At 43.9% G+C, this 26,219-nt stretch overlaps 1 protein-coding gene across 1 annotated transcript in view; it reads right to left on the minus strand.

Moving 5' to 3' along the window:
* The window catches only part of STX8 (syntaxin 8), a 322,619-nt gene that overhangs the window by 225,353 nt on the left and 71,047 nt on the right, over positions 1-26,219 (minus strand). The window contains exons 5-6 of the mRNA XM_054456619.2: positions 24,943-25,067; positions 15,008-15,100 (exon numbers count right to left, since the gene is read on the minus strand). Coding sequence (XP_054312594.1) covers positions 15,008-15,100; positions 24,943-25,067 — 218 coding nt within the window. The remainder of the gene's footprint in view (positions 1-15,007; positions 15,101-24,942; positions 25,068-26,219) is intronic.

Below are 26,219 nucleotides of genomic sequence, written 5' to 3' on the forward strand. Positions count from 1 at the left end.
TCAAAGTGCTAGGATTACAGGCACAAGACACCTTGCCCAGCTTCAGGTTCCTCTTCTTAAAAGGATACCAGGCATATTGAATTAGGGCCCACCACGGTGGCCCCGTTTTAACCTAATTATCTCTGAAGACCCTATCTCTAAATAAAGTCACAATGTGAAGTAGTAGGGGGTTAGGACTTCAACATTTGAATTTGGGGGGTGACATATAATTCAGCCCATAGAAGCACAAAAGAGAAAGACTAAGATGAATAAACCAAAACTTACCTAGAGAAGAAACAGAAATAACAAAAGGAGCAAAAACACTCACCATTTTTTAAAGTTCTAACTAGTACCATTCAAAGGATTAAAAAATTTACAACCTTGTATATACACTTGTGTGGGAAAAAAAAAGCAATCGTGAACATTAAAACTTCTTGGTGTTTAAAACTATCATTCTCAAAATTTTAAAAATCAATGAGAAGAGCTGAGTAATAAAATGGATACAGCAATTATAACAGCAGTCAGCAAAACATGTTGGTCAGTGTAAATAAAATACTGACTATAGAAAAAAAAGGGGGCTTCAGTTGAAAACAAAACAGAAGATGAAGAGTTTAAAGGGAAGTTTAAGAATTCTAAACTTGATTTATTCCGAGATATTTATTTGCTTTAGACTTTGTTAGAAAAATGTAAACTTAGGTACGCATGTTAAATATGTGGGGGTGGCTGTGGCCCAAGGTGGGTGGCCTGAGTATCCCATTCTTGGGTGGGGAAGGGGGAAATTTTCCCATAAAGCTGTCATTTCCCAGCTTCTAGCTTTATTTGGAAAGCCCACTTTCAGCCGCCTGCAATGCGTAGGCCCCATAACCTCAACTCCCATTTCCACAGGGGTGTGGAAATGCAGGTCCCTAAGCTACATATCTGGTTTGGTTATCTCTGAGGGCCACGAGGCTTCAATCACTCACTGGTGTAGGTAAGTTTCTTCATTACTGGCACCTGGAGAACTCCCTTTGTTGCTTTCAAGCTCAGCTAAGAATATTAAAAGTTTTTTTTTGAGATGGAGTCTAGCTCTGTCGCCCAGGCTGGAGTGCAGTGGCGCGATCTCACCTCACTGCAACCTCTGCTTCCCAGGTTCAAGCGATTCTCCTACATCAGCCTCCTGAGGAGCTGGGAATACAGGCACGCGCCATCACCCCCAGCTAATTTTTGTATTTTTAGTAGAGACAGGGTTTCGCCATGTTGGCCAGGCTAGTCTCGAACTCCTGACCTCAGGTGATCTGCCCTCCTTGGCCTCCCAAAGTGCTGGGATTACAGGCTCCAGCCACTGCGCCCAGCCCTGAAATGCTATTTGAAGGCCGACTTACAGTCTTTTGTATACATGCAAAGGAGAAACAGTATAAATTAGCATGGAGCCCTAGTCCTGTCCTAAATTACTATTAGCATAAATATTTCCTGACTGAGACTTTTTTTTTTTTTTTTGAGATGGAGTCTCGCTCTGTCGCCCAGGCTGGGGTGCAGTGGCGAGATCTCGGCTCACTGCAAGCTCTGCCTCCCAGGTTCACGCCATTCTCCTGCCTCAGCCTCCAGAGTAGCTGGGACTACAGGCGCCCACCACCACGCCCAGCTAATTTTTTTTGTATTTTTAGTAGAGACGGGGTTTCACCATGGTCTCGATCTCCTGACCTCGTGATCCGCCCACCTCAGCCTCCCAAAGTGCTGGCTGACTGAGACTATTGACTGTGACTAAAAAAACAAAGTCCTTCCTAGAAAAATATAAATATCTTATAGTTTTCAGGGCCTGTGAGCTTTTCACACTGTGAAGCCCTCCGCGCCCTGTCTCATGACCCCTCCACACTTCATCTGGGTACATGACCCTTGTCACTTGCTGTTTTCCAGCCACATTATACATTTATGCAGAAATATAAAGCCTTTTGATTTCGCCAGCTTGCAAAGTTCTCTGTAGCCTCTGAGATCTCACAGGAGATATCCCCTTTTTCCCTGCGACTCTTCACTGGCCACCTCGTCATCAGCTCCCTTCGGCCCATTCCTGAAGCCGCAGCCGCTGCCTCCTCACCATCCCTTCCACAGCCTCCCGTCCTTTTCCTTGACAGTACTTATTAAAATCTGATAAAATACCTTATTTCGAGATGTATTTGTTGAATGTCTCCCTCTCGACACTAGATTGTAGGAATGATAAAGGAAGGGACTTTTAGTTGTTATTGTTGTTTTTCACTATCTAGGGGACCAGCCACACATGCAGCTGGTACTTGGTAAACACCTGTTGAATGGATAAATGCCCCCTTGCCAATATGGCTATTTCTTCTCCCCAAAAGTGGCTAAACTCTCTCAGTTTAGATATGCTATCGGCTGTGGGACAATGAAAAAATATATATACTTAATATATAGTATACTACATATAGGCCAGGCGCAGTGACTCACACCTGTAATCCCAGCCCTTTGGGAGGCCAAGGTGGGTGGATCACCTGAGGTCAGGAATTCAAGACCAGCCTGGCCAACATGGCGAAAACCAATCTCTACTAAAAATACAAAAATTAGCTGGGCATGGTGGCACATGCCTGTGGTCCCAGCAGTATACTTGGGAGGCTGAGGCAGGAGAATCGCTTGAACCCAGGAAGCAGAGGTTGCAGTGAGCCGAGATCGTGCCACTGCATTCCAGTCTGGGAATACATGTCATAGATAAAGTATGCATAATATACATGTATTATATATAAAAATATATATTAAGTATATATTCATATATTTTAAATTTAAGTATAGATATATTTTATAAATTCTATATAATATATATAAATTATATGCATGGGAGAATTTTATGTCTCCCTGATTTTCAGTAAATTATAGAGACAAAATTACAGAATCAGTAAGTAGCAAATTAAGTAATTTTACATTGAAACCACTGACTCTACTTCGTAGCATAGGGTGATGGTCACACCAACACTACAAGCCCTGACCCCCCTCTCTCCTGCCAGCTCTCCTGGCCCCTCTCTTGCCCATGCTCTCTAGACCCTGGATACACTGACTGACTGGCCTTCTCTCAAGGTTCTCAACCATGTTACGCTCCTTTGCGTAAAGGCCCTTTGCCTATGCCCTTCCCTGTTTGCAAGGGTCTTCCCTTTGCTTTTCATACAGGTAACTGCTGTTTATCCTTTTCAATCTGTTCAAATATCATTTTCCCAGGAAAGGCTTTCCTAACCCTCAAACCATGCCAGTTCTCCTGTTCCACATTCGAATAGGTCCCTGTGTTACCACCGTCTCTAACTGTGTATCTGTGCAGTATCTGTCCAGCAGCTGCCTCCCTGATGAGAACAAAAACTCCAGGAGGGGAAGGAGCCATGTCTGTTGCCACGGCTGTATACGCGGATTGTGGCACAGTGCTTAGCATGTAATAGGCATTCAATATTTGTTTAGCGAATAAGCAATTTGGAGAATGTACTGAGGAAGGAAATATATTATTTTGGATTTAGGAAAAATACCTTACTATGTTTAATAAAGCTTTTTCTTATTAGGAAAAGAAAAAGTTTATTTAATCTAGATAAAGGATAGCTATGGAGCTAGTCAGTAAAATGTTCAAACAGATGTGTACAAATGTGGACAGCAGAAAGGTGAGTTGCTGCCACTGCAGCTGATTTTGCACATCAACTTCCAGGAATATCTTAGAAAGTGCAGGTGACTCTCTAGGTCACAGATCACTAAATGGAAGTCCTTCCAAAAGATGGAAAGATGGCATGGGGTAGGGGAGAAGGATGACCTCATAAACTCATTCCGGTGCAAAATTCTCTGAGACGAAGCAACTTGCAAGTTTATTTATGAATGAAATGCAGACTTGAGAAGCCACTCCATGAACCCTAGCAGCTTGCCAAAGTCCACTGAATGAAATCTCAATAAAGAAAACCTGAATTCAGACCAACACAGCCACGTAGAGAAAACCCTTTCCTCATCTGACATCAATGTCTGTCTATACTCCACATTTGGAGGGGGCAGCTGTTAGGTTCCTATGCCAATTTCTTTCTTTCTTTTTTTTTTGAGGCCATTCTGCCTCAGCCTCCCGAGTACTTGGGATTATAGGCGTCAGCCACCGCGCCAGGCTAATTTTTTTGTATTTTTAGTAGAGACGGGGTTTCACCATGTTAGCAAGGATGGTCTCAATCTCCTGCCCTTGTGATCCGCCAGCCTTGGCCTCCGAAAGTGCTGGGAATACACGCGTGAGCCACCGCGCCCGGCCTCCTATGCCAATTTCTAAAAGACTGCTTGACCCATAAAGTGCCTCATGCCACCAGGAAATGCACTCAAAGTCCTCGGCATAGCTCTTCCGGGTTACAGCTCTGGGCTGTGGACCAGGGTGTCTCCCCGCTCACGTTCCACCTGCCAAGCAGTAACAGGAACTGCCTCCACTTCAAATCATTCCATATTTCCTTTAAAGGACAGCGGTTTCTAACTGTCTTGCTTCCTTCAAAAGGCAAACGTACTTAAATTCTAGGGGTGTAGCATCAGACAACATCACTCCTGCCACAGCCACTACCTTACACAGATCTGAGCTCACAGGCTGGAGGGCATTGTTTCAATAGATCTTCAAACCCCTCCCCTGGTCTAATATGTGCTCTCATCACCAGGAGGGTCAAGTGGGAACGGGTCACATATTAAACCACATGGCATCATACTAGGATGGAGCCAAAAATAAAGTATGCTATAGCAGGGGTCCCCGACCCCAAGCCGCAGACCAGTACCAGTACATGGCCTGTTAGGAACCGAGGCACACAGCAGGAGGTGAGCAACAGGCGAGCAAGCATTACTGCCCGAGCTCCACCTCCCATCAGATCAGCAGCGGCATTAGATTCTCATAGGAGGATGAACCCTATCATGAACTGTGCCTGCGAGGGATCTAGTGTTGCACACTCCTTACGACAATCTGATGCCTGGTGATTTGAGGTGTAACAGTTTCGTCCTGAAACCACCCCCATCCTGGTCCATGGAAAAACTGTCTTCCACAAAACTGGTCCCTGGTGCCAAAAAGGCTGGGGACCACTGTTCTATGGCAATCTAGACTTTAACAAAAAGAATCTTCTAAGCCAGGCGTGGTGGGACATGCCCGTAGTCCCAGCTAGTTGGGAGGCTCAGGCAGGAGGATCGCTTTATCCCAGGAGCTCCAGGCCACCGTATACCATGATCGTGCCTGTGAATAGACACTGCATTCCAGCCTGAGCAATACAGCAAGATCCTGTCCCTATTTTTTTTTAATCGTCTCAGAGCAATGTTTCTCAAACTTCAGCATTTCAAATACCACCTACAGAATTTTTTTTTGCCTCGTTCGTATTTCATATGTACTATTATTTTTCTGGCTTATACAAGTTAAATGAATAAAGAAATTTTATATTGCCGAGATGCTAGCCATTTTTATTTCTATCACACAATGAAATATACAACTATTAAAATATAAGATCTTTCCCTGTATATTACCTAAAATAAATTTGCCTAGCATACTTTGGGAAATTCCGATATCAGACAATACATGAAGAAATTCCTTCACCAAACTTTCCTCACATTTCACCAGTACATGATTAATTCTGTTATCAAAGTGCTAAGTAAACCGTTTGAGAGGCTTCGGGCAGAGAGTGACTTGTGTACCAGCAATGAAAACTTCTTTCTGTAAAGTCTGCTTTTAAGAAATCTCCCACGCCTGTAATCCCAGCACTTTGAGAGGCCGCAGCAGGCGGATCACCTGAGGTCAGGAGTTCGAGACCAGCCTGACCAACATGGAGAAACCCCGTCTCTACTAAAAATACAAAAATTAGCCGGGTGTGGTGGCAGGCACCTGTAATCACAGCTACTTGGGAGGCTAAGGCAGGAGAATGGCTTGAACCCGGGAGGCGGAGGTTATGGTGAGCCAAGATCGCGCCACTGTACTCCAGCCTGGGCAACAGGAGCGAAACTCCGTCTCAAAAAAAAAAGAAAGAAAGAAAGACAGAAATCTCTTCAAGAGTTCAGAGGAGCTGCAGACACACAAATGACTTATAAGCATTTCTTAGCAAAAGGGTGCCTAACCTGAATTCAATGACAATTCACAAAAAGACACTGTGATTACTTCTATTAGATTCCTGTTGCTACTCTAATGAATTATCACACACTGAGTAGCCTGGAACAACAGGCATTTACTCCCTTTAGTTCTAGAGATCAGAAGTCTGAAACCAGTTTCACTGGACTGAAATTGAGGCGGCCCCCGCAGAAGCTCTCAGGAAGAATCCATTTCCTGGCTTTAATTCAGCTTTTAGAGCTTCATTCCTTGTACCCTTGGCTCATGGCTCCGTACTCCACGTTCAGAGTCAGCAGCGTAGCATCCTGCTTCAGTCACTGCACTGCCTCAATCTTCCGTTTCAAACTCCCGCTGCCTCCCCTTCGTAAGGACTTTTGGGATCGCACTTAGGGTTCACTGGGATAATCCGGGATAATCTACCCGTCGTGGCAATTTAAACTTTGCACATATGCAAAGTCCCTTTTGCCATTTAAGGTAACATTCACAGATTCCAGGGATCGGGACTAGGATATCTTTGGGGGTCATCATTCAGCCTACCACGCTGTTCTTCTAAACTTTTAACATGAAAATTCAGGGGAGCAGTTCTAACAGCCCCTTACCATGGTAATTCACTGATGTGTATGTGAAATCTTTATCTGATCCTTTTTTGGAGGCGCACAGTCGTATTTTATCCTTTGAGGAGCAAAATCATATTTTCTAGCACGTTCAAAGGACACACTGGTCTCCTCAATTCCAGGACTGATGCTATGGAGACAAGTGGTTTTCCTCGTCACAAGTGGTTTTCCTGGTGCGGCACATGAAGCAGAGAGGAGATGCCCGCCTGGCCCCTTGTGCCTACACTGTAAGATCTCAATAATCCAGCATCTTGGGCACAGGCAGAGTGGGAATGGCAAGTACTTTTAGGCAAAAATAAGAGCCTGGCCCTCTTTGGTAAGATATCTCCATATGTCGGCCAGCTCCTACAGTGGGGCTGAATTGCTATTTCATGAGCAACAGTCTCATCTTCATCAAGGCCAAACAAACAAAATGTTCTCATTCAATTTAGCAACCATGTAGTAAACACTTTCTACGTGTTCACTTCAGGTAGCTGTAGTGATCCTGATTTCTGGAAAAACATGTAAAATAACAGTCTCTGAAGCCTTATTCATATTCATGAATTTAACAAATATCATCAATCACTATTTGCCATGCGAGTTAGCACTAGTGATACAACAATGAATAGAATAGAATAGAGTGCCTCCCTTCAATGGGGTTCCAGTGTGGTAGAGAATACAGACAAGTAAATGTCAACCAGTCAGCGAGGGATGCTATGACTAGGGAAATACAGGATCCTAGGGGAGCATGAAAGAAGGGAAGATTTCTTAAGAGAAAAGGATGCCCAACCTAAGCTAAAAAAAAAAAAAAAAAAAAAAAAAAGTCAGCAGTAGCTAAAGCAAGATGTATGCTGAGGTGGGGGTTGGAGGAGGAAGCAGAGAGGGAGGAATAGTAATTGGCAGGAGGGGGAAGGTATTCCAGCCACTGGAAAAAGTTTAATGAAAGTATCAGAGGGTCGGGCGTGGTGGCTCACACCCGTAATCCTAGCACTTTGGGAGGCCAAGGTGGGTAGACTGCCTGAGCTCAGGAGTTCGAGACCAGCCTGGGCAACATGGTGAAACCCCGTCTCTACTAAAAATACAAAAAAAAAAAAAAAATTAGCCGGGCGTGGTGGTGCATGCCCGTAATCCCAGCTACTCGGGAGGCTGAGGCACGAGAATCGCTTGAACCCAAGAGGTGGAGGTTGCAGTGAGGTGAGATAGTGCCACCTTACTCCAGCCTGGGTGACAGAGCAAGATTCTGTCTCAAAGAAAGAGAAAGTATCAGAGGCCAGGCCCAGCATTCTGGTGCAACTGATGAACTTGAAGTGGGTCAGTATGGTGGGGTGTGTAATTCCAGTGACAGGGAATGCAATGACTAGATCATTAAGAACCAGTCTGGACTTTACCAGGAAGGCACTGGGAGAGCCACTTAAAATTAATAATGTAGCTGGGTATGGTGGCACATGCCTGTGGTCCCGGCTACTGGGGAGGCTGAAGCAGGAAGACTGCTTAAGCCCAGGAATTCAAGTACAGCCTGGGCAACATGCCAAGACCTTGTCTCTTAGAAAAAAAATTAATAATGTAATAAGATCTGTGTTCTGAAGACAACACTCTGATACAAGGCAGAGAAAGGCTAAGAAGGAAATAAGACACGAAGCAAGGTATCAGGCTACTGCAGTAATTGAGGCCAAGGATGACAGTGACCCAGACTAGGGTGGCAGTGAGGAGCTCGTATGAACAGACTCTAGTGAACTTTAGGAAGCACAGCTGACAGGACTGGGCGACTCACCTCATGAGGAAGGAGTAACTGGGCAGATGAAGAAGGCATTCACGGCGAGGAGAGCATAGGGCCTGGCTTCTATAACATATATACATATACCTATTCTGCTTCATAAATAAAACGGAAATAACCCTCCAAAGGGTAAAAAAATGTATGCCTGCTGTTGTTCAAATCAGAAATGAAAACAATAAGTAAACTAGACAGTAACACAGAGGAAAAAATAGGAAACTTAGAGGATTGATTCAGGAGTTTTTTTTTGTTTTGTTTTGTTTTGTTTTGAGACAGAGTCTTGCTCTGTCACCCAGGCTGGAGTGCAGTGGCGCAATCTCAGCTCACTACAGCCTCCACCTCCCGGTTCAAGTGATTCTCCTGCCTCAGCCTCCCGAGTAGCTGGGATTACAGGCACGTGCTACCACGCCCGGCTATTTTTTTTATTTTTAGTAGAGACAGGGTTTCACCATGTTTGCCAGGCTGGTCTCAAACTCCTGACCTCAAACGATCCGCCCACCTCGGCCTCCCAAAGTACTGGGATTACAGGCATAAGCCACCGCACTCGGATGATCCAGGAGTTCTAAATCTGACCAGTAGGAGTTGCAGCAAAAGAAAATACAGAAAAACAAAAGGAAGGAAATGACAAAGGAATTTCCCAGAATGGAATCTCTAGATTGTAAGGGCCACCAAGCATCCAAAACAGTGAATGAAAATATACCTACTTTAAGGCATGCTCATAAATAAAAGATCCTAACATTTCCAGAGAGAAGGAAATAACTCACCTATAAAAAATCAAGAATCATGATAATGAACAGCCTAAAAGTAACAACACTCCAGTGGTAATGGGTACAGTATGCGCCAAGATCTTAGATTCCAAACAGCATTTCCCAATAAAAGGAACCAGGCATTCTTGAAGAAACAGCAGATTCCAGGGACAGGATGGAGAAAAAGGAGAGCCTGGGACATTTCATGCTTCCAGAAAGCAAAGAATTGCTCATAGATTGTCAGGGAAACATCCAAAAGGATTGGCCAATTTGGGATATTTGAGCATCAAAAGAATGGCGAAGACCTGCAGACACCAGCAGAGATTTGTTCTTGGTGTGATGTCATCCATCAAATCGTGCCTCTATGATTCTTTGTGGTGCTGATCTTTGTGGTGTGATTCTTTGTGGTGGCTCATGCCAAAAGGTCTCAGAACATCAATTCTGTTCATTTTCTTGTTTTAGTGTTCTTTTTAAAAAGCTCTGCTGCGGGTGGTAGCTCAAGCCTGTAGTCCCAATACTTTGGGAGGCTGAGGTGGGAGGATTGCTTGAGCTCAGGAATTCAAGACCACTCTGGGCAACACAGGGGGACCACACCCCCATCCCTACAAAAAATAAGTTAAAATTAGCCAGGTGCTGTGGTGCAGGCCTGTAGTCCCAGATACTCAGGAGGCTGAGGTGGGAGGATCGCTTGAGCTTGGGAGATGGAGGATGCAGTGAGACGTGACTGTGCCACTACACTCCAGCCTGGGCAACAGAGTGAGACCAGAACCACAACTCTGGGTTCTGGAGAAGTGCTGGTGGTCTGTCATCAGCCCTTTGTGCCCTCTCACCCATAGAGGCCACCTGGAACTGAAGAGCACTAGAATTTGTGGCTGCATGAGGGGACGTCACCCACTCAGCGTTCCACTCACCAACGCCCCTAGTCAGTGGCCATTAGGGTCTGTCATCACTGGGATTTTCACTTAACTGCTGATCCGTTTCCTCGCTTGGCTTGGTCACTGGCATAGGAACAGGGTAATTACTGGGGTTGGTCAGGCCCTTTTGAATTCTCTATGAGAAGATTAGAAACTGGATTCCAAAACTGAAGATAATTCAACCTTTCAGCTTTGTGGTTGTGCTCTAAGTACAACGTATTTTGTTAGTAAGATTTTGATACTTGATTCCAAAATGACCTAGCCTATTGTTTTCCTCATTTAATGAAAACCAAAATTCAGCAGGCCGGTAAGTCACATGCAGATACTTGCAGCAAATGTGCTGCCCTTTTCCAGCGCCCCGACTCCCTATCACTCAGATCACAATAAAAATCCAGATGAGGCTGCCCTTTTCCAGCGCCCCGACTCCCTATCACTCAGATCACAATAAAAATCCAGATGGGGCTGCAGCCCCATTCTTAACACCTACAGCTATCACGGCCTTTTTTCGCTTTAACAAAAGGAATAAAAGCTGATGATGGTCTTGGCAGGGATACACTTTTTTATCCTCAAAGAGTCTCTTTTCCTGTGACAGAAAATGGCTGACTCTGCCCTATCTCCGAGGAGCAAATGTTCACATTAGAAAACCACCAGCATAGCTGCCTTCTCTCCGGGAGGCCACCACAGAGAAAACCAAGTTTGCATTGGCAATGAAAGGAAGAATACCTCCTCTTTATATATGTACACATGTAGCCATCTGGGTACGAGATGGAGATGAGGACAGGCGAGGCGTGGGGGAAGCAGCAAAAGGGATGGGGGCTAAATGTGTGAGTCGAAGGACCTCTGTGACTGTGATGCTGTGTGTATACACGTCACCACGTGGATGCGCTTCTGTGCATGTGGGGGATTTAGACCTGTAATGTGAGCATATAAGAACCAATACAAGGTACAGCGCTAAATACATTGTCCGCATATTCAACAAGGGCACTGGTTCTCAAATTCGGCAGCACCTTGAAATCATCAGAGGGGCTTCAAAAACTACTGATGCTTGGGCCCCACCCCGGGAGGTTGTGATTCACTTGGTATAAAATTACTGTGGTAGGCTGGGCGCAGTGGCTGATGCCTGTAATCCCAGCATTTTGGGAGGCCGAGGTGGGTGGATCACCTGAGGTCAGGAGTTTGAAAACAGCCTGGCCAACAGGGTGAAACCTCGTCTCTACCAAAAATACAAAATTAGCCGGGCATGGTGGCAGGCGCCTGTAATCCCAGCTACTTGGGAGGCTGAATCAGGAGAATCGCTTGAACCCAGGAGGTGGAGGTTGCAGTGAGCCGAGATCGCACCACTGCACTCCAGCCTGGGCAACAAGGACGAAACTCCGTCTTAAAAAAAAAAAAAAAACATTACTGTGGTAGACAGAACAATGGCTCCCTAAAGATGTCCAGATCGTAGTCCCTGGTGTCGGTGAAAATGTTAGGTTAAATGGCAAAGGAGCCATTAAGCTTGTAGGTGGAATGTGGGTTGCTCATCAGCTGACCTCAAAATGGGGAGGTGATCCTGGATTATCTGGGTGGGCCCAATGTCATCACAAGGGTCCTTAAAAGTAGAAGAGGGAGGCAGCACTCAGAGGTACAAGTGATGCCATATGAGAGGCACTCAACCTACTGTTGTTGTCTTTGAAGATGGAGGAAGGGGTCGTGGGCGAAGGAATGTAGCTGGGCCTCTCAAAGCTGGAAAAGCAAAGATATGAATTCTCCCCTACATCCTCCAGAAGGAACAGCCACCCTGCCCATGCCTTAGTTTTAGCCCAGTGTGACTCACATCAAACTTCTGGCCCACAGAACTGTAAGACATTGAGAGAGAGAGGGAGAGAGAGAGAGAGAGAGAGAGAGAGAGTGTGTGTGTGTGTGTGTGTGTGTGTGTGTGTGTGTTTTGAGACAGTCTCTCGCTCGGTCGCCCGTGTGTGTGTGTGTGTGTGTGTGTGTGTGTGTGTGTGTGTTTTGAGACAGAGTCTCGCTCAGTCACCCAAGCTGGAGTGCAGTGGTGCAATCTCAGCTCACTGCAACCCCTGCCTCCTGGGTTCAAGCGATTGTCCTGCCTCAGCCTCCTGAGTAGCTGGGACTACAGGCGTCTGCTACCATGCCCGGCTAATTTTTGTATGTTTGGTACAGGTGGGGTTTCACCACATTGGCCAGGCTGGTCTCGAACTCCTGACCTCAAATGATCCATCCACCTCGGCCTCCCAAAGTGCTGGGATTACAGGCATGAGCCACTGCACCCAGCCTTGTGTTGTTTTAAGCCACTAAATTGGTGGTAATTTGTTACAACAGCAATAGAAAACTAACACACTTCAACCTGAGGAAGCTAATATTAAAAATCAAATTTAAAAAAAAATGAAAACAACAACAACAAAAAAGAAAACCAACACAGGTATGGCCTGGGCTCTTGGAGTTTTAAAAGCAGCCCAGGTGATTCTAATATGCAGCAACATATGATAACCACTAAACCAGACGAAAGACAAGATAAAGACATGCGGCTTGACTGCCTTATGCTGGACAAAGAAACGGTGCTTTCATATGGGAACTTAGTAAATCATCCCACCAAATTATGCATGTAAAGCACCATCACTTGTTAGCCATCCACCCACAGACACTGCAGCTTACCTGTACGTGTATCATAACACATGATCATCAGTTTGGTGGCTAGAGTCTTTTCTAGTCTCACCCATTGAATAGGCTAAATTTCCTTGGGATGAGGAACAACTGTACACCAGATAGGCAGATTTTCTATAAAGCTTACTTTCCTTTTTTTTTTTTTTTTTTTTTTTTTGAGATGAATTGTCACTCTATCGCCCAGGCTGGAGTGCAGTGGCACAATCTAAGCTCACTGCAACGTCTGCCTCCCAGGTTCAAGCGATTCTCCTGCCTCAGCCTCCCGTGTAGCTGGGATTACACGCATACACCACCATGCCTGGCTAATTTTTTGTATCTTTAGTAGAGACAGGGTTTCACCATGCTGGCCAGGCTGGTCTCGAACTCCTGACCTCGTGATCCACCCGCCTCAGCCTGCCAAAGTGCTGGGATTACAGGAATGAGCCACCGTGCCCGGCCTATAAAGCTTACTTTCTTATCAATACTATCACTTAAGGAAAGAACTGACCAATAACTGAATTATATGCAAATACATAAATTAGCCTGTTCGTGTTGGTACCATCAGGAAAAGAACTAAGTTGTCCTCTCTGTGCTGAAACTATTAGAATTGTAAAGAGAGAAGGCTTCTCCATTGGATTTAGTAATCTATTTATTTATGATAGATGATAAACAGGTGGAATTGATTTATGACAGATAAATGGAACAGCACTGTGGGAACAAATTAACTCATTCTTCCCAAGGATGGAGAATAGAAGTGTCTGCTGTAGAATTCTGAGAAGTGCAGCCCTCTCTTCAAAGTGGGTGTTCGTCTATCCCCAGGGCTTCGATGCTTGCTCATACATGATAATTTTTCTTTTTTTTTTTTGAGACGGAGTCTTGCTCTGTCGCCCAGGCTGGAGTGCAATGGTACAATCTCGGCTCACCACAACCTCCGCCTCCTGGGTTCTAGCAATTCTCCTGCCTCAGGCTCCTGAGTAGCTGTGATTACAGGTGTGGGCCACCACGCCCAGCTAATATTTTGTATTTTTAGTAGAGATGGGGGTCTCATCATGTTGGCCAGGCTAGTCTCAAACTCCTGACCTTGTAATCCGCCTGCCTCAGCCTCCCAAAGCGTTGGAATTACAGGTGTGAGCCAACGCACCCACCTGATAACTTTTCTTGAAAGCCACTCCATCGTGGCAGTGTTACTAAAAGCGAAAACCTTAGACAGAATACTTTACATTTTCTTTTTCTCTTCCTACTTTGTCTTCTTTAGAGAGGAAGCTGGTTTAGCAGCAAAAGAGTCACGTTAGAATCAGAAGACCTGAGCTGGAGTTTAGCTCTGTCACTCATAAGTGATGTGGCCTCAGGGGGCCCCAAAGCCACTCTGAGTTTTGCCTCTCACATATGAGGAGGGTGCTGCCTTCGTGATGTTGTGTGGAGATTAAATGAAATGACATAGATGAAAGGGCTTAGCACACAGTGGGGGCTTTCCATAAATGCCAGCTTCACTGCCACTCAACGACTCCACGCTGTCACACGTCACCTCTACACTGCAGCTGCTCCCATCTCTTCTCTTTGGCTCCGCCCTCTCCCTGAGCCCTGGTACCACGTCTCCCACTGCCAACTGGACATCTCTCACCGGCATCTCTAATCAGACACATGCAAACTGGACTTACCATCTCACCCAAAAACCAGTGTCTCCTCTCAAGTTTCCCAACTTCATCCTTAACGTAAAATCACTGGCAATCCCATGCACCCGTATTTCTTCCCCCTTCCCACTCGAACAACCCATCCAGGCCCGCCTCAAGCACAAGAGCCTTGCAGATGCCCCCACGTCTTAAACACTCTCCAATCCATCCTGCTTGCAGTTTGCAAATTCATGTTTTTCCAACCAGACTTGTCACATCAAACCGTGAACAAAGATCTTCAAACCCTTTTTTGCCCTGAAGCCTGGTACATAGGATTGAAGAAGAGCAAACTCCACCGCGTGTGGGGATGACATGAGGCCCACACAGCTTCAGTGTACAAAGTGCTGAGCAATTTCATTATCACTGCCACATAGAAGAAAAGCTCTTGGGATGAATGGATCACAAAACACAGTATTGTTAAAAGTAGCTACTGAGAACTGAAAAATTTTTCACCAAATTTCTTTGCATAGTATTTAACAACTATAAATCTGCCACAACCCCCACTCCAATGCATTAAACTGTAACAATCATTGACATTAAACCACTTTACATGTTGTATAATATTAAACTCATTCAACAAGTGCTCAAGCCTTTAGTATTTATGTCAACGGCAAATCTGGTCAATCCCAGACTTCTTCTTACCATTTTGTTCATCCAATTCATTCCCAATTTCCTGCCCCATTTGTTTTTGGCGACTTATGATAGAGGAAAGGGCATCAAGGCCTGCGTCCTGTTCTGAAAGAAAAAAGAAAAATAATTAACTAGAAACTAAAAGAAAACAACTTAAAGTCCATAAGTATACCCAGGCATGTAACACAACATATAAATCAGTCAGGGAAAAAGAGAGAAAAGAGTTAACATTATTGGAACAAAATTTAAAAATTAAACACTTACCTGACACCTTAAGCTAAAACGATTTCCAAAAGAATTAAGATTTTAAGTATGAAAAACAAAGTAAGATTTGGAAACATGAACATTTAAACTTTCTGATACTTAATATGTAAAGAGCATGTACAAATCAATAAGAAAAAGACTGAATATCCCAATTTTTTAAATTAGCAGAGGATACAGGCAAGAACTTCACAATAAAAAAGAAAATAAAGTTTTGACATCGCTACTAATTTCTTAAAAATACAAATAAAAAACTACTTTTTTTGGCTTATCAGATTTATAAGGATTAAAAAGAATGACAATACCCAGGGTTAATTAAATTGTGACGATCTAGAAGCTCCCAAGTACTATGTAATAGGTGAATAAGTTTTACTGATGGCCGTATTTCTCAAGTGTAGACTGTGCCCACCTTTTTACCTGCCAATTCTAAGTCTAGGATGTATGTAAGAAAATATTCAGATAGCATGCAATGATGGATATACAAGGATATTCCCTGAAACATTTGTTTCTTGTGCCAGGTATCAACTTAGTGCCTCTCAGCTCCAAATTCACTCTTTTTGGCTGCTCTATGAATATGAACCAGCTGTGCACAGTGGCTCATGCCTGTTATCCCAGCCACTTTGGGAAGCCAAGGCAGGAGGTTCACTTGAAGCCAGGAGTTCAAAACCATCCTGTGTCAAAAAGTAAGACCTCACCTCTAGAAAATTTTCTTTAAAAAATTAGCCAGGCAGCTGGTTGCAGTGGCTCACACCTGTAATCCCACCACTTTGGGAGGCCAAGGCGGGTGGATCACGAGGTCAGGAGATCGAGACCATCCTGGCTAACACAGTGAAACCCCATCTCTACTAAAAATACAAAAAAAAAAAAAAAAAAAAAAAAAAAATTAGCCGGGCCTGGTGGCAGACGCCTGTAGTCCCAGCTACTGGGGAGGCTGAGGCAGGAGAATGATGTGAACCCGGGAGACGGAGCTTGCAGTGAGCTGAGATTGCGCCGCTGCACTCCAGCCTGGGTGACAGAGTGAGACTCTGTCTCAAAAAAAAAAAAAAAGAAAAGAAAAAAAAGAAAATTCGCCAGGCACGAGGCATGTACCTGTAGTGTCAGCTACTTGGAGGCTGAGGTGAGAGGACTGGTTGATCATCCAGGAGTTCGAGGCTGCAGTGAGCCATGATCATGCCACTGCAACCCAGCCTGGGTGACAGAGAGAGGCTCTGTCTCTAAATAAAATATAAAAATAATTTGAAAAATTTTTTAAAAAGAAAATGAACCAAAGCCCTCGAATATTTTTTCCTTTGTCAGAGTTTTTGCTCCCTGGCTCTAGCCTGCAATCTTGGAAGGCTCTTTTAGCAACTGCAGCTCCTTCAGTGCCTGGCCCCTTCAGTGCACAGTGGCCAGCAACACCCAGAACCAGCAACTTCTCCCAGCACACCCCCTCCTTGGGCAGGTTTATAACAAGAGCGCCTCCATAGAGGTTCTTCCCCATGAAGTTTCCCCCAGCATCCCAGAGGGCAGATCTCCAGGAGGTTCTGACAGCAGGGCATCACAGGGGCTTCTGTGAAATTCAGGGACCCTCAGCTGAGGCCTCTCTCAGCCCTGGGGGCGTGGGCTCCTCCCTGGACACTCTGTCTCAGCCTGAGACTTGGTGATTGTACCTTATCCCTGCTAGTTCTGTGTTCCTGAGAGTTCTTTTGACCTCTCGTTAGCTAATCCCTCGTTATTCTAATCCCTGTTATAGTTAATAATTTACATTCAACTTTCCCTGTCAAATTTCTCTCTCCTGATCAGACCCAGAGTGATATATTTATAATAGTGAAAAATTAGAAAGTACCTAAATGCCCAAACATAGAGATTTGTTTATAAATTTATAGTATATCCATGTAGTAAAACACTGTATAGCCACTGAAAATCACATTGTTTATCTATATTTTGATGTTGAAAGAAGGTCATGATATGTTTTGTTTTGTTTTGTTTTTGAGACGGAGTCTCGCTCTATCGCCCAGGCTGGAGTGCAGTGGCGCGATCTCGGCTCACTGCAAGCTCCGCCTCCCGGGTTCACGCCATTCTCCTGCCTCAGCCTCCCGAGTAGCTGGGACTACAGGCACCCGCCACCACGCCCGGCTAATTTTTTGTATTTTTAATAGAGACGGGGTTTCGCCGTGTTAGCCAGGATGGTCTCGAGCTCCTGACCTCGTGATCCGCCCGCCTCGGCCTCCCAGAGTGCTGAGATTACAGGCGTGAGCCACCGCGCCCCCGGCCCCCATGATACGTTAAGTAAAAAAGCAGGAAGCTGGGCGCAGTGGCTCACGCCTGTAATCCCAGCACTTTAGGGGGCTGAAGCGGGCAGATCACTTGAGCCTGGAGTTTGTGACCAGACTGGGCAACACTGTCTGTCTCTACTAAAAATACAAACATTATCTGGGTGTGGTGGCGCATGCCTGTAGTCCCAGCTACTCAGAGGTGGATGGATCACTTGAGCGTGGGAGGCAGAGGTCACAGTGAGCCGAGATCGCACCACCGCACTCCAGCCTGGGTAACAGAGTGAGAACCTGTCTCAAAAAAAAAAAAAAAAAAAAAAAGATACAAAACAAAGTATAGTAAAACAGCTTTTGTTTTAAAAATGAAAATTACTTTGAAACTTTTTGCAAATTTAAAGAGCAAAGTGAGTTTTTGAAAATTTAAAGAAAAAGGTGAGTTAAACTCAAGTTACTCAAGATCCTTTCTTTAAAATTTAATATGTATATTTTAAACTGGGGGTCTCGGTCATGTCTTTGTAAAAATTTTCTTCCTCTAATTTCAGGTGCTTTGAGAACACTGTGAAGCTGAGTGTAATGACTCTTGTTCACCATAGAACACGACGCATGAAGGTAACATTATACCCCTTGCAGCTTCATTTGTCTACAGGGTTTTTGAAATGACTGTTTCACGTGAAGGCATATCTACAAAAGCAAAAATCACAAAGGTCTTACTCGAGGTCACATTAACATTTACTTATATTTTTTTCCAAGTCTTTTTATGGAATTAAATCATCAAACTTGGCTCTTTAATTCATCTGGAATTTATTTAAACTAACAGTGTGAGGTAAGAACCCCTTTGTGACATTGTTTGACACTCTGTACTTTTTTTAACTATACGAATGACTGCCGTCTTTAGGGATCATTCACAAGGACCATTTTATAGTAAAATCACTTTATAATGAGGTCCTCTTGGTCTTTAATAACAACCTCTTGGATGGCCTCCAAGATAAATCCATCCTCAACCAAGTGCTCCTATAGGATGACTGATGTTAATAGTAAAATTCTAAATGCATCTGATGAATAATCTATATATATATAGGACTGAGGGTTGAGTGTCAATGTGGATTAAAAGATAAAACCATTTAAAAAGAGGAAAGGAGATTCCTCCACAGTTTCCATTAGGAAAAGAGTCATTAAACTCCTAAAATTGCTTTATTTAGTAGAGACATAGATTATGAATGAAAAATACACTAATTACACTCTTTAATCTCAAACTTGACTCATTATCTGGTTTCGCAACCTGATGATCATCTAATGCACAAGAGAAAGAGAACTAAAAGTTCTGTTCCACTCTAATAATTTTTATAAGCTTGGCAATTCTCTCCACATCTTTAAGTGCTGCAATAAATTTTCATTTCACAATCCAAAGACACAGAAGATTCAGATAATCGAGATGCTGTAGAGGTAATAATAATCACATTCATAACCTGGGCTTCCCCAAGTCCTGAAGAAGCATTTCTAAGGGGAAGGTGGTAGGGCTATCTTAGAGACAATGATCAAAACACAATGCTGCTGACTGCAAACATATAAATAATCGAGAACCATGCATGGCCATGGTGGTGTGCACCTGTAGTCTCAGCTATTTGGGAGGCTAAGGCAGGAGGACTGCTTGAGCCCAGAAGTTCAAGTCCAGCCGGGGGCAATATAGCAAGACCTCTGTCTCAAAAAGAAAAAAAGAAGAAGAAACCATACCACGCAGTTTCTTTTTTTTTTCTTTTTTTCTTTTTTTTTTTTTGAGACAGAGTTTCACTCTTGTGGCCCAGGCTGGAGTACAATGGCATGATCTGGGCTCACCGTAACCTCCACCTTCCAAGTTCAAGCAATTCTCCTGTCTCCGCCTCCCCAGTAGCTGGGATTACAGGCATCCACCACAACACCCAGCTAATTTTTATATTTTTAGTAGAGACGAGGTTTTGCCATGTTGGCCAGGCTGGTCTCGAACTCCTGACCTCAGGTGATCCAGCTGCCTCGGCCTCCCAAAGTGCTGGGATTACAGGCGTGAGCCACCACGCCCAGCCACCATGTAGTTTCTCACCAACAAAACTACCATCATAACTGCCAAAATCTGCCCTACTCTTTCACATAACCCAAGTCATGATGATATCACAAGAGGGCAATTGTAACATACCACACTCTATTAGTCATTATTCTATTTTACAGTGATTCGAATTTTTAAAAATGGATGGATCATTGTTACAGATAGAATAATATCCCCCATGTCTAAGATGTCCATATTCTAATCCCCGGAAACTATGAATATGTTCCCTTACATGGCAAAAGGGACTTTGCAGATGTGATTAAGGTTAAAGAATCTCAGACGGGGGATTAGCCTGGATTATCCAGGTGGATCCAATATAATCATATGAGTCCTGAAAAGCAGAGAACCTTTCCCAGCTGCCGTCAGAGGAAGTATGAAGACGGGTCAGAGAGATATAACTTGCTGGCTTTGAAGATGAAAGAAGGGATGTGGGAGGCCTCTAGAAGCTAGAAAAAGTAAGGAAACGAATTCTCCAGAATGAGCCTCCAGAAAAGAATCAAGCTAACTGCTTGATCTGAGCCCTGTGGGACCTGCGTTGCACTTCTCACCTACAGAACTGTAAGATCATAAATGTGTTTTAAGTCACTAAGTTTGTGCTAATTTATTAAAGCAGCAATAGAAAACTAATACAATCATTTTTTAAAAATCCCTTTGAAACCATTAGGTGTTTGGATATTTCCTATCTGTAGACATTCAGAAATGCAAGATCTGGATAGTGGGAAACTAAAGGGAAAATGCAGTTTCAATGAAGAAACTGTGCAGAAGAAAAAGGAAGAGTTGGAAAAAGAACCTGTATATTAAAGAAACTTAAGAGACATAACTAGTTGCAATGTATGGGCCATATTTAGATCCTGAATTGAACTATCTAAAAGAAAACATCACAGCACAATCAGGGAAACTGGAACGCTGAGTATTTGATTAGATTCAGGAAATATTGTTAACTTCTTAAGGGTGATAATGGCATGTGACTATAGTTTTCCAAAACAGTATTTATCTTTTCCAAACATATTTCAGATATATATTCTCAAATATCCACTGATGATATGATGTCTGGGATTTGCTTCCAAAATAACCTAGGGGCTGGGTAGGATAGGTAGGTTACTGAATGGCATATACATGTAAACAGATTGGCTATGAGTTGACAATCACTGAGGCTGAGGATGAGTAGGACGAAGTCATTATCTGACACTCTCTACTATTATTACATGTTTGAAATTTTCCATAGTAAAAAGTTATCAATATTTTAACAATACAACAGAGGGACATCCCTAAGAGCTGCAACCACATTCCCTGGATTGAGTACAAGATCCAGACCCCAACGACTGTCTTCTTTTCCTATGTCTTTGACATACATGACATTTCTTCTTTTTCTATGTCTTTGCCCTAGATCTGAGCCCAGCTAGTGGCACGGAGCACCAACATATTTAAATCAAGGACTGAAATGTACACTTGTTTAAATCAATGAAAAGGACCCTCTAGGTTTACAAAAGAAAGGAATACAGTCTTTGCTAGACATAAAGACTCCTGACCAATACTAGAGAGCCCTCTGAGTTTACACAGTCAGAAAAGTAGTTGATGTTGTGTTGTCCAGTGCCCACAGAGAAGCAATGAACCTTTCACATTTAACATACAGAAGGAGCTCTCCCTCAATAAAGGGAGGCAGGAAAGAAAGAGAAGAAAATTAGGCCGCCCCGGTGCGGTGGCTCACGCCTGTAATCCTAGCACTTTGGGAGCCTGAGGTTGGGGGGGGTGGGAATCACCTGAGGTCAGGAGTTCGAGACCAGTGTGGCCAACATGGCAAAATCCCGTCTGTACTAAAAATGCAAATATTAGCCAGATGCGGTGGCACACACCTGTAGTGCCAGCTACTTGGGAGGCTGAGGCTGGAGAATCGCTTGAACCCAGGAGATGGAGATTGTGGTGAGTTGAGATCGCACCACTGCACTCCAGCCTGGGTGACAGAATGAGACTCCATCTCAAAAAAAAAAAAAAAGAAAAAAGAAAAAAAAAATTAGGTCAAGCTAGATAAAAAGTTAATCACTGTTAGACGACTCAGAGCAAGTTTAAGAACAGATGTTTTTAAGATTTTAGGAAAGGAATCCTAGTCTAGGTGACAGCTACAAGAAAGGGTATCTTCAAAGAAAGTTGTCTGTGAAGCTGTGACTGCAAGCGTTCAAAGGTTAGCTACTAAGATTCCCCAGTGTGAAATGGAGTCTGGCTAGCCACCTTCCACAGCCCCATTTCACATGCAAACACCGAGATACCTAAGAATGCAGAAATCTAGAACGATTGCACAATTTTCTGCTAGAGTCTGGAAAGAACATCTATAGAAAAATCATAAGACTAGATGGAGCTGATGAAGAAACCCCATCAAGAGAGACCTCCTGGGTAAAGGTGGAACGACACTTCATACTTCTCCAAGGTCTGCGATCTGACTCAGGGACAAGGGTCTATAATAACCAAAACCTTTTGAAACAAGAAACAAGTACCCTTGTTTCTTCTATCTCAGGGATTTTTGAGCAATTAAGTGATTGTCATCATCCACTCATCTTCTGCCTAATGCCCATTTCATGCTTCAAATTACAGCTGAAGGGGCACAGAAGCCAAATTGGCTAATTTGTTACAATGAGGCCTCACTTCTAGGTTAGGCAAGGAAGGCATTCCCTGCCCTTCAGTCTATGTTCTACCAGTAAACTGTTATTTTGGGATGATTTTCAAAGTTTCTAAGGGTCAGCTAGAGTGCAGAATGGCTAAGGGATTCCAAGGGCTAAAGAAAGTTAGAAATGACCTTTTGTGGCTCTTTATTTTCATTTAATACAGGACCTGGCAATGACGCAAACAAAGCCATAGCAACTTCAGCACATCGTCAAGATTCTTGAGGCAGAGAAAAGACTAATAAGGGTTCTGTGTGAAGATTACTTCCATTTTTGTATTTGTCCTTGAAAAACAGCTCGCTAGCAAAGAGGAATATGGCATTTCTTTTATTTATTTATTTATTTTTGGAAACAGTCTTTCCCTGTCACCAGGCTGGAGTGCAGTGGCGCAATCTCAGCTCACTGCAACCTCTGCCTCCCGAGTTCAAGCCATTCTCCTGGCTCAGCCTCCCGAGTAGCTGGGACTACAGGCGCTAGCCACGGACGCCCAGCTAATTTTTGTATTTTTAGTAGAGATGGGGTTTCACCATGTTGGCCAGGATGGTCTCAATCTCTTGACCTTGTGATGTGCTTGCCTCGGCCTCCCAAAGTGCTGGGATTACCAGCGTGAGCCACCACGCCCGGCTGGAATATAGCATTTCAAAACACAAAGGTAAGAGCAGTGGAGAGAAACTGACCTGCAACGTGCGCTGCCACTCCCCCGAAACTCCACCCACACCCCACAGGCCAGCAGGCTCCCCAAGGGTGAGAATCTTCATAAGGAAGCTCTGTTTTGGAGACTGTGACAAACACTTTGAGGGGCACACTCTCACACTGACCTAAAGCAACCCCTGAAAATAGCACCTTCTCTGGGACAAGCATACTCTTCCCAACTGAAAACAGCTTTTCTTGGCAAAATGCAACAATGCCAGAATGCAACAATGCCTAAGCTAGAAAATGCATGACTATTAGCTATAAGGTGCTCCATTCAGGAACTGTGAGTCCTGAAGAGCGAATGGTTGTGCTGCATGTAAAGCTGTGTTGCTTTTCATTTTTTTCACTTTCCTTCAAATACGGTAATGGGTGAAGTATGTAAAATTGAAGATGTAAGAGAGTCACGATGTTTCACTGACTCGATGATTTCACTGTGAAAAGGGAATTCAAAATAGAATTAGATTTCTGCTTCTGCCCATGATGGACTGACAGGCACCAGACTTCCTTCTGGCTTGAAACAACTGGAAAAATAAAACAGGGTAAATATACAAAACAGCAGTTTTAAGACATGGACATCAGGAAATGAAGGGCAGTGATCCCTGAGAGACGGGAAACAAATGAGGTGAGTTCTAAGACTGCCCCGGATTACTACCTCATAAGAGTTCCCAAGCCGTGGTGTGGGGATGGGAGAACGCAGGTGGAGCCCAGCATTTTCCACGAGTTGAGAAAAGTCCCAAGAGGCCAAGGTGGTTAGAGCTTGTAGGGCACAGGACCAGAGAGGACTGCAGAGAGAGTATTCTGTAGATCTGCACAGAGGCCACTTTGAGTCTTGAGCTGAATGTCATTCAGAAATTAGTGACTTTGGCAAGGCTGCATGATCCAAGATCAATATACAAAGATCAACTGTATTTTGATATACAAGCAACAATTAGAAACTGACATTTTAAAAATGCTGCTTAGAATAAAAGATATGAAGGCCGGGCGCGGTGGCTCACGCCTGTAATCCCAGCACTTTGGGAGGCCGAGGCGGGCAGATCATGAAGTCAGGAGATCGAGACCATCCTGGCTAACACGGTGAAACCCCGTCTCTATTTAAAAAAATACAAAAAATTAGCCGCGCGTGGTGGCGGGCACCTGTAGTCCCAGCTACTCGGGAGGCTGAGGCAGGAGAATGTCGTGAACCCGGGAGGCAGAGCTTGCAGGGAGCCAAGATCTTGCTACTGCACTCCAGCCTGGGTGACAGAGCGAGACTGTCTCAAAAAAACATAAAATAAAAGATATGAAATATTTAGGGATAAATAGGATAAAAGATATATAAGACATGTATAGCAAAAACTAAAAGACATTGCTGAGAGAATTTGAGACTCAATAGCGTTAAAATATCAATTCTCCTCAACCTAATCTAAAAGTTCAATGTAATCCCAATCAAATGCCCAGGAAGCTTTCTTTTGTAAAATTAAAAACAGATTCTAAAATTCACATGGAAATGCAAAAGACCTAGAATATCCAATAAAATTGTAAAAATAAACGAAGCTGGATGACCTGTACTATCTTACTTAATGACCCATCATAAAGGTAAAATAATTAATACAGTGAGGCACTGGTATAAAGATAAACAAATAGACCAATGGAAAAGAACAGAGAGTACAACAGAAATAGGCCCATATGCACAGCGGCTCACACCTGTAATCCCAGCACTCTGGGAGGCCGAGGTGGGCGGGTCATGACGTCAGGAGATCAAGACCATCCTGGCTAACAGGGTGAAACGCTGTCTGTACTAAAAATACAAAAAATTAGCAGGGCATGGTGGCACGTGCCTGTAGTCCCAGCTTCTCGGGAGGCTGAGGCAGGAGAATCGTTTGAACCCGGGAGGTGGAGGTTGCAGTGAGCCAAGATCATGCCACTGCACTCCAGCCTGGACAACAGAGCAAGACTCCGTCTCAAAAAAAAAAAAAAAAAAAAAAATTCTGGCAAGGTTTCTGAGCCCACACTCCTCAGGATATTTAGTACCTTGGATAATTTTCTGCTGCTGTTGCCGGATTTCATCAAAACCCAAGCCTCTGGTCTCCTCTGGCTCCTCAAAGAGCCAAGGGTTGGGTGCTCCTCTCTTAGCCTCTTCACTCATCAGGCTGGACCTAAAGAACAATATTAAATGCATGATATATCTCAAAACATGCAGCTCAAATGCAAATTACTCCCACAAGTGCAGAGGTGGCCAGCCTTGAATGCTTTGAAAATTCAATTCAAACACAATTTATTGCATCGCTAGTTTATGCCAGGAACTGTACTCAGTGCTGGAAGAGATACAAGGATGAATAAGGCACAAGCTTGGGCCTCAGAATTACAGCCTGTTATAGAGATGATGGGAGGACATAATATTTGTACTAATCCTCCAAGAGATGTTTGAGTTAATAATCCTAAAAGAAGTTGGTAATAAATGAGGTTCTTAAATTTCAAAAACAGAAGGTCGAACAGTGTGGCCTTTTTATTAGGACAAAGTTTGTTTCGGAGGCTACGTGACCCCAGAGGTACAAATATTATTTCTCAAGCAGACACAATGTTGCGACTACAGATTACAATGTTGTTGTTGTTTTAAAAAAAGACCATATAATTTCCCATTAAAGGGTATTTGGAGCTGGGCGCAGTGGCTCATGCGTGTAATCCCAGCGCTCTGGGAGGCCAAGGTGGGCAGATCACCTGAAGTCAGGAGTTCCAGACCAGCCCGTCCAACATGATGAAACCCTGTCTCTAATAAACACACAAAAAATTAGCCAGGCTTGGCGGCAGACATCTGTAATCCCAGCTACTTGGGAGGCTGAGGCAGGAGAATCGCTTGAACCTGAGAGGCAGAGGTTGCAGTGAGCCAAGATGGCGCCACTGCACTCCAGCCTGGATAGCAGAGCAAGACTCTGTTTCCAAAAAAAAAAAAAAAAAAAAAGGGAGTATTTGGTTGCTCACAGACAGAAACACATGCAGGGTTTCAATACCAATTTTGTGACTATAATGTAGCATTCATAACAGAATAAACACATTCTGATTTGTCAATCTTAACCTTACTCCCTCTAATAATCCATGTGCCCTTTCTGCACGAGACCAGTTGGTCTCGCTGTCTAAGGAACAGGAAACACATGATTTCCACCTCAGTCCCCATGTTTTCAGGATTCTCCTCCTCTCAAGTAGCTCCTCTCCTCTCCCCACCTGTCTACATTCTGTCCAAGCTGAGAAGATCATCTTGTCCAGGACACGACCTTCTGACCAATTCAACAAAGAGATGAACATTAGACTCA

This window comes from Pongo pygmaeus, chromosome 19 (genome assembly GCF_028885625.2).
Source record: "Pongo pygmaeus isolate AG05252 chromosome 19, NHGRI_mPonPyg2-v2.0_pri, whole genome shotgun sequence".
In the NCBI taxonomy this organism is placed as follows: Eukaryota; Metazoa; Chordata; class Mammalia; order Primates; family Hominidae; genus Pongo; species Pongo pygmaeus.